This window comes from Elephantulus edwardii, unplaced genomic scaffold (assembly GCF_000299155.1).
Source record: "Elephantulus edwardii isolate Elephantulus edwardi_28Jun2011 unplaced genomic scaffold, EleEdw1.0 scaffold00127, whole genome shotgun sequence".
NCBI lineage: Eukaryota > Metazoa > Chordata > Mammalia > Macroscelidea > Macroscelididae > Elephantulus > Elephantulus edwardii.
In genome coordinates, this window is record NW_006399877.1 from 1594293 (window position 1) to 1601958 (window position 7666).

General features: G+C 56.7%; 1 protein-coding gene across 1 annotated transcript in view; it reads left to right on the forward strand.

Annotated features, from left to right (window-relative positions):
* The first annotated feature begins 1534 nt into the window (after positions 1-1534).
* The window catches only part of HDAC4 (histone deacetylase 4), a 61534-nt gene continuing 55402 nt past the window's right edge, over positions 1535-7666 (forward strand). Inside the window, exon 1 of the mRNA XM_006893439.1 lies at positions 1535-1603. Within this exon, the coding sequence (XP_006893501.1) occupies positions 1591-1603 (13 nt within the window). The 5' untranslated portion in view covers positions 1535-1590. The remainder of the gene's footprint in view (positions 1604-7666) is intronic.

Here is a 7666-nt window from a genome sequence, read left to right on the forward strand (position 1 = left end):
CCCCTCCCGCCTTTACTTCCTCGTGGTTAAAGCAAAGCCCCGGCTGCTCCCTGCATCGTCACTGGTGTGTTTTTAACAGTGTCACAGTCAACAAGACGATGTTGTTGTTGGTACTGCCGCATCACCTGGGCCTCAGTGGCCTCGAGAGACACAGCACACCGCCCAGTGGGAGCAGACCACCAGGCCTTCCTCCCCTCGCGTCCAGGTGGTCTCCGTCCACCTGCTTCCATCGAGCTCTGCCGTGTGCTGGTCATTCCTGTGCCATCCAGCTTTTTCATCGAGCTGTACCGCACTAGCCCACAGTTCAGCCCCGCGTGATCCTGCTGCACGCCAGGGAGACACACAGGGTGGGCTGTGTCCACAAGAACAGCCAGGTACATCCTGAAGATCGGTGCGTGGAAGGGGGCCCTCACATCCAGGCAGGCACCCCAGTGTGGGCAGCGCTCCCTTAGAGCCCTGCTGACAGTGTGGGGAGGCCTCAGCCCAAGGACCGTCAGCCCTGATGTGCCATAGGTCTTGGGAATCCGTGTTGTTACCCCCAGTGGTTGCCAGAATCTAGGTGTGGCGCTGACTCTTGGGACAGGATGCCCAGCTGGCCAGCACCAGGCTGGTGTCCTTGGTGATGCATATGAGGCAGCTGTGGGCAGTCCGCCTTCTCCGGGCAGGGCTCCTGGTACCCAGTGCCACCATGCCATGTGGTCACGGCACAGGGTGCCATCGCCTAGAGGACCGACACACGCTCTGTTGCCCTCCAGAGCTGCTGGAAATGACCTCAGCGCCCGCGTGCACCATGTCCAACCTCATCGCCCGTGTGAGCAGGCCTTGTGGGGGCGGACGCCGGTCAGGAAGAAGGGGTTTGATTTGTTTGCAGAGACTTTGTCCCTGAGGACTGCACACCCCCACAGTAAAGCGACAGTGACTCGGCCAACAGCCGTTCCCTTCCCCTGTCAGCAGCTGATGTCGAGGGAAGGAGTTGTTCCTTGTTGTAGGGTCCTCCGCGTGAGAGGAAGAACGCACCCGCCGTCACAGCCGGCTTTCCGTGTGTGGGCCTCCTCTCTTGTCTTTGGAGCTGAGCTGCATGTACACACGGGCTTTCTGAACCCATCGGGCAGACACACAGCACCCAGTCCACTGCTTCCTAGTCCATGCTGACCTGTGGCCACCCACTGGGTTACGAGGCTGGACATCTTCCTGGGGAAAGACTGCCCATCTCCCTCCCTCTGAACAGTGGTGGATTCAAACCACCAACTTGAGCAGACTGTTGTCCCAGCAGTCATGGTGGGGTCCGTGCAGAACAGAGCTCCCAGGGCTTGGCCAGGGGCCCCGGGGTCGGAAGTGGGAGTCTCCGCATCAGTGGGGACGGCGCTCTCTGTCAGCTTCCACACTGGATGCTCTGAGCTGGCAAGAGTGTTGGCTGTGGACATTGTCCGTGGGTGGTGTCTGAGGCCAAGTCCCCGGGCAGGCCCCTAGAGGCTACTGTTGGCACAGAATCAAGTCATCTCTAAAGGCAGTGCTTTTTTTTGCCTCTCAGACGGACTGTCTGGCCGGGACCAGCCAGTGGAGCTGCTCAGCCCTGCCCGCGTGAACCACATGCCCAGCACAGGTAAGTGGCCCCCAGTGTCCACGTGGGCTGCGCTGGGGTGGGGGTTTACTCTATTGCATACGGGGAGGGAGCTTCCTGAGCTTCAGTGCTCCGCTCCTTGCATCGGTGGGCATCTCACTGGCACGCACTGGGTGTCGGGCTGCCCTGAGGACGGAGGGAATAGGCCTGTCCATCCTGAGCCTCTGCTGAACCTCCTACTGCGCAGTGCTGGGCCCACCAGGGCAGAGAGCCACCGGCCAGGCTGACCCTTGTCGCTTCCCAGCTACTGAGTGGAAAGAATTCCTGCCTTTCGTTTTAGAAGCTCCCTGTGACCGGCAGTGTCCATACATCTGCTTGTAGTGACCCCACCGCTGCCCTGCACGTGCATGGTTCATACACGTGTCCACATCCCTCCAACACATGCTCTGTACCTACGGCCCATCTACCATGTGCCCCCAGGACGTGGTCCATAAAAATGTACTCCCCTGTATCCTTTTGCCTCCCAGCACATGGTCCATATATGCCTACCCCACCCCACCACGTGGTCTGTCTGCACGTGCCCCCAGCACGTGGTCTGCGCATGTGTTCCTTGTACGTGATCTGTATACGTGTCCCACATGTATCACATTGTCCATTCATCCACGTGGTCCCACATGTGCCCCACCCACATCCTCCGTGCCCCCGCGCCCTGGAATCGTCCTACATGCCCTCACACCCTGGAGTCACCCTGGGTATCCCAGCATCTTCCTGGGTGCCCTGGTGTCGTCCTGCATGTCCCTGCACCCCAGTGTCCTGGGTGCCCCCACACTGCCCAGTGTCCTGTGTGCTTACATGTGCTGGACACGTGGTCACGTGGTCTGCAGAGCCCGTCTAGCCATGGCTCACCAGACCCTGTGTGTGCTCTTTGCTCCTTTTCGTTTCAGCATTCGGCCAGGCGCGAGCCTCTTATTCCTGACCTCTCGGCCATGTCAGGAAAAACCCTAACCCTCCATGCGCCACTGTCACAGTGCCACCACCCCAGAAAGACCCCTCCAACCAGCGGTCGTAGAGTGATGGCTGGCCACCTCTGACACTGTCGTACCCAACACTCCCCACAGCCCACTCCTTAATCCACCACCACGCCTGTCCTGGGTCCTGGGCAGGAACCTCCATCCCTGCCCTGGGCCCAGTGCACGTGTCCCTTCTGGGCCTCCAGTGTCCACATTTGCCAGCCTTCCCTAATGGCCCTTGAGCCCAAAGCTGTGGACGATGAGGCTGGGCCTCTCTGAAGATACACCTCTGTCTGCACGGTGCCTCCGTGGACACGGCTGTCTCGTGACCCAGGCCGTTTCCTGGAAAGCGCCCCATCCCTCCATGAGGGCGCCTGGCCACCGGCGGGGAGCTCACGGTCACTCCTGTCCTGGGCTCCAAGGCGAGGGCAGGTGGAACTGGACGGCCGTCCGAGGCTCTGCTTTCCTTGTGGTTTCGGCGAGGATGACACTTGTTCACGTGTGTGGTTAATGAAGAGTGTGCAGAGTCAGTGCTGTTGAATTGTAGTGTCGGGGACGGGGATTGGCTGTCTCATGCTCGCTTGGCCAGAAGGCGGCTCCTCAGAGGCGAGCGTGGTGAACTCCCGAGCGTGGGCGTGTCACCAGGAGGGGCCAGGCCTCAGGGACGTCTCACTGGGGCAGGAAGAGGGTCGGAGGACGCGCGAGGACACCCTCACGATGGGTGCAGCAGTGCGCTTGAGGTCGTGAGGACAGAACAGGACAGGACAGCACAGTGTTCAGTGTGTTGTCTGTAGATCGTTAGGAGTGGGGGTCAACTCCATGGGCCCCTGACAGCAAATGACAGCAGGCTTGGATTTGCGCTTTCTCCAGACGTGAGGGTTTTATTTCAACCCAGTGCGCTGGTGTGGGCCTCAGCCAGGTCCCTGTCTGCGCACAGGTGTGCAGCTGAGATAAGAACACCTGGGCTGAGGGCAGGTTTGTCCTGTCACAGGGCCATGTGTGTGGTTTCCAGGTGAACCAGGAATGAGCTGGAGTTGAGCGTGATTCTTGGCCTCAGAAAGGGCAGCGCGCCTGTTAGAGCTGCAGTGACCGGGGAGGCCCAGAGGGCTGCTCTGCAGGAATGTCACTTAGCTGCCAGGGCCCGTGGGCACCAGCTCGGGCGAGCTCTGACAGGCAGTGGAGTGAGGGCAAGCCGGGAGGTTGTGTCTGGTTCTCCTGTGCGCATGCCTTCCCCAGTCAGCCGAGGGGAAGCCCAGGAGTTGACTTCCTCTCCCCTGGGAAGCCTGACCTGCCAGGTGCCTGTGTCCTGTCCTCGGCTTCACCTTCTGCCGAGCTGAAGAGGTTCCTTCTTTTACTGTTCTAGTTGTTAAGTGCCCTTGGTTCCTACTGCAGGCAGCTGGTGGGTGGGACGCCCGGCCGTGGTCAGCGGGTGCTGAAGAAGAGAGCTGCACTCCCCGCTCATGGTGTTGTGCTTGTGTGTTGTTGGGGGGCGGGAAGTTCTGCCACTGCTGTCACAAACCCAGCAGGACCCCAGAGCAGGCAGTGTTCACAGTGCTCCCGGGTTGAAACTAGATAGCAGGAGGAGGTAGAAGGGCCTCCCTAGGGGTCAGCTTGCCCGGGGTCGGCCAGTGAAGACCTGCTGGATGCATGGGACAGTGCCCAGCGGGGGAGGCAGTGAGCCCTCGGCGCGCAGGAGGGACTCGGAGTGGGGTTGGGGAAGGTTGGGGCAACTTAACGACGTCGATGGAGTGAAGCTCTTAGGAATGAAATTTGCTGATGTGGCAAGATTCAAAATGAGGAGAAATAGCTACAAACATCCTTTAGTAATTAGGATTTGGAATATACGAAGTAGAATGTTTGTATACCAGAAACCGGAAGTTGTAAAGAAAGTGAAATGAAACCTAAAACAATCAATATCGTAGGCGGTGTTGTGTGCTGTGCTGGTGACTCATACGAAACAACGCGCAGCTGATCTCATGGGAAGAGATTGCCTGTCCTCCTATGGAGCAGCTAGTGACTTTGAACCGCATACTTTTGAGATTGCAGTGCAGCTTCTTACCACTAGGCCACCAGGCCTCCCTATCCTAGACATTGTTGTTGTTGTGTGCCATCAAGTTGCCTGTGACTCATAGCGACCCTGTGTACAGCAGCTCTGAAACCTGCTGTGTCCTGAGCCAGTCTCACCGACTCTGACACACCTACCACCTACCTCCATTAACTGTGTCAATGCATCTCATCCAGGGTCTTCCTCTCTTGCACTGTCCGTCCACTCTTCCAAGCATGATGTCCTTCTTCAGGTACTTGTCCCTCCTGGCCACATGGCCAGAGTATGAGAGACAGAGCTTCAAAATTCTAGCTTCCAAAGAGAAACTTGGTTTCTCTCTTTCCAAGAGAGACCTATTTGATTTCTTGGTGGTCCATGCATGGTAGGTTCAAGACATGGTATGTTCTCCAGCACCACAACTCAAGCCATCAATTCTTCTGTCGTCCTTAGTCATTGTCCATCTCTCTGATACATAGCAAGTAATCACAAAGACCATGGCCTTGTCTCTAAACTGACATCGTTGCTTCTCGGTGCCCTGGAGAGGTCCCTGATAGCAGATTTGCTGAGGTGAAATAATAGGTGCTGGCCGTTTTGTATCAGACAGTCGTGGAACCTGCTATGTCTGCTGTGAAGAGGAAAGGCAGTACATTTATCATCATAAAGAAACTTCAAGATCTACCTTCTACCCTTCAATACTGTTATTGTTGTCAGTAATAGGCTAATACTCATGCACCCAGCATGACTGTTAATAGGACTATTTAAATTAACACATCCCACTCTAATGCCAAAAAAGAAGAACTTGAGTATTTTTACCAGTTCTGCAGTTTGAAATTGATCAAGCATCAGTCAGTAGTCCTAGATAATTATTGGTGATTAGACGTCAAAAGCTGGGACAAAGGAAGGATCAGTAATGAGGAAACACGGCCTTGGCGTTTACTGTGTGTTACGTGATCGAATCAAGACTCACAGGAGCCACGAAGTCAAGAGACGAACTGCAGTGGCGAAGTCTGCTGCCAGGTGCCTCTCTAGAGGACTGAAGAGCAACGATGTCAGTCTGGAGACTAAGGTGCACTTGTTCGCAGGGTTTCTGTGGGTCATACTGGACTCAACAGCACCTAACACAGCACAAGTTCAGTCAGTGCCCACAGGTGGCATGGCGGGCCCGGGGCTCAGTGCCCACAGGGGACAGGGCAGGCCCGGGGCTCAGTGCCCACAAGGGACAGGGCGGACCTGGGGCTCAGTGCCCACGGGGGCCATGGTGGGCCTGGAGCTCACTGCCCAGAGGGGACAGAACCTGGTGCTCAGACTGTGAAACAAATGTTCTGAGGAGTCTTGAACAGTTAGCTGCAGTCCCTCCTGGGTCCTCACAGGAAGGCACTGAGAAACTCCACATCAGGGGGCACCCGAGAACCCCAAAGTCCACACTGCTTCCCCCTGCCTCTCAAAGACAGTTGTTCCCTTTGGACAAATTTCACGGGGGTCAGGTGACCCAGGCACCTAGTCGCTGCAGAGAAGAGGAGCTGTGAGGCTCTGGGGGACTTCCACCGTGTAGGCCGCTGGGGGAAGGGACAGCTGGCCTTCGGACGAGCGTTTTCTGCACTGGACTGAGCCTTTTGTGATCCCCAGTGAATAGACCGGAACACAGCTCTCGTAGCTCCCCTTGAGAGGTGCTGGGGACCAACTCATTATTTTCAAAAGCTTTGCGAGCCAGGGAGACGGCCAAGCATGAGCCCTGCTCTTACAAAGACCTTTACCAGCAGCACCGTTCACTGGGAAACCTTGCTCTGCCAGAAACAGCCTGGCTAACAGAACAGGGACGTGAACTATGGCCACTCACAGTCTGTTGCCCGCCATGTGGGTGGCCTGAGCTTTGCTGACCATCTCCACTGGGGGTGAGCAGGGGAACTGTTAGATTAGCATCAACTCCAGGCGTGGATCAGCCAGGTGGAGGGCATGGACCTTCTTTGTATCCTGATTTGAACTGAGGAACCTGCACATTCCTTAGCGAGCTGAGAATCTGAGGGACTTGCTGCTTTCTGTCAGCCTTGAGGAGGTGTGATCATGGCTTTAAAGGTGTTATGTGAGAACGACTCGAGTGCTGGCCGATGGGACACCACCCTGGCTGAGGGGGCTTCCAGGTGGAAAGCTGGGTGTTTAGGAACAATGAGCCAATCATTACTGCGCAGAATTGATCATACTGTTGTCTCCGCTTCGGGGCATTTCTTTAAAATTTCTTTGAGAAATAAAAACAGATATTCTACAGAAAAGTCGGGAACTCCCCAGCTGGGTCCCAGGCCCACACGGTGGTGTGAGTATTGTGATAAATCATTTGGATTCTTCAGTTACCAGGTTATGTAAAAGTTAGTGACAGTGTGTGGTTGTCACATGCTATCTGGTCACCCTCACCTCGCAGCGCCCCTCTGACAGCAGAACAAAGGCCTGGGCCCACCTCACAATCCGCCTCACAGTGCCCACCTTACAACCCACCTCACAGTGCCCACCTCACAACCCGCCTCACAGTGCCCACCTCACAACCCACCTCACAACCCGCCTCACAGTGCCCACCTCACAACCCACCTCACAACCCGCCTCACAGTGCCCACCTCACAGTGCCCGCCTCACAGTGCCCACCTCACAACCCGCCTCACAGTGCCCACCTCACAGTGCCCGCCTCACAGTGCCCACCTCACAACCCACCTCACAGTGCCCACCTCACAGTGCCCACCTCACAACCCACCTCACAGGGCCCGCCTAACAGTACCCACCTCACAGTGCCCACCTCACAGTGCCCACCTCACAATGCCCTCTCTCTCTCTGAGCCTTCTGGAGCTGCTTCTCAGTCCATCTCATCAAGGGTCCTCTCGCTGGCCCTCAGTGGTACCAAGCATGATGCTTTTTCCTGGAGTGTGGACCCTCCTGACAACATGCCAGGGCGTTTGACACCAAATCACACCATCTTCACTGCTCTGAAGCAGTCCAGCCACACTTTGACCAGGGCAGACATCCTCATTGCCCAGGGCAGATACACGTCCTTGGTCACCCAGGGCAGAC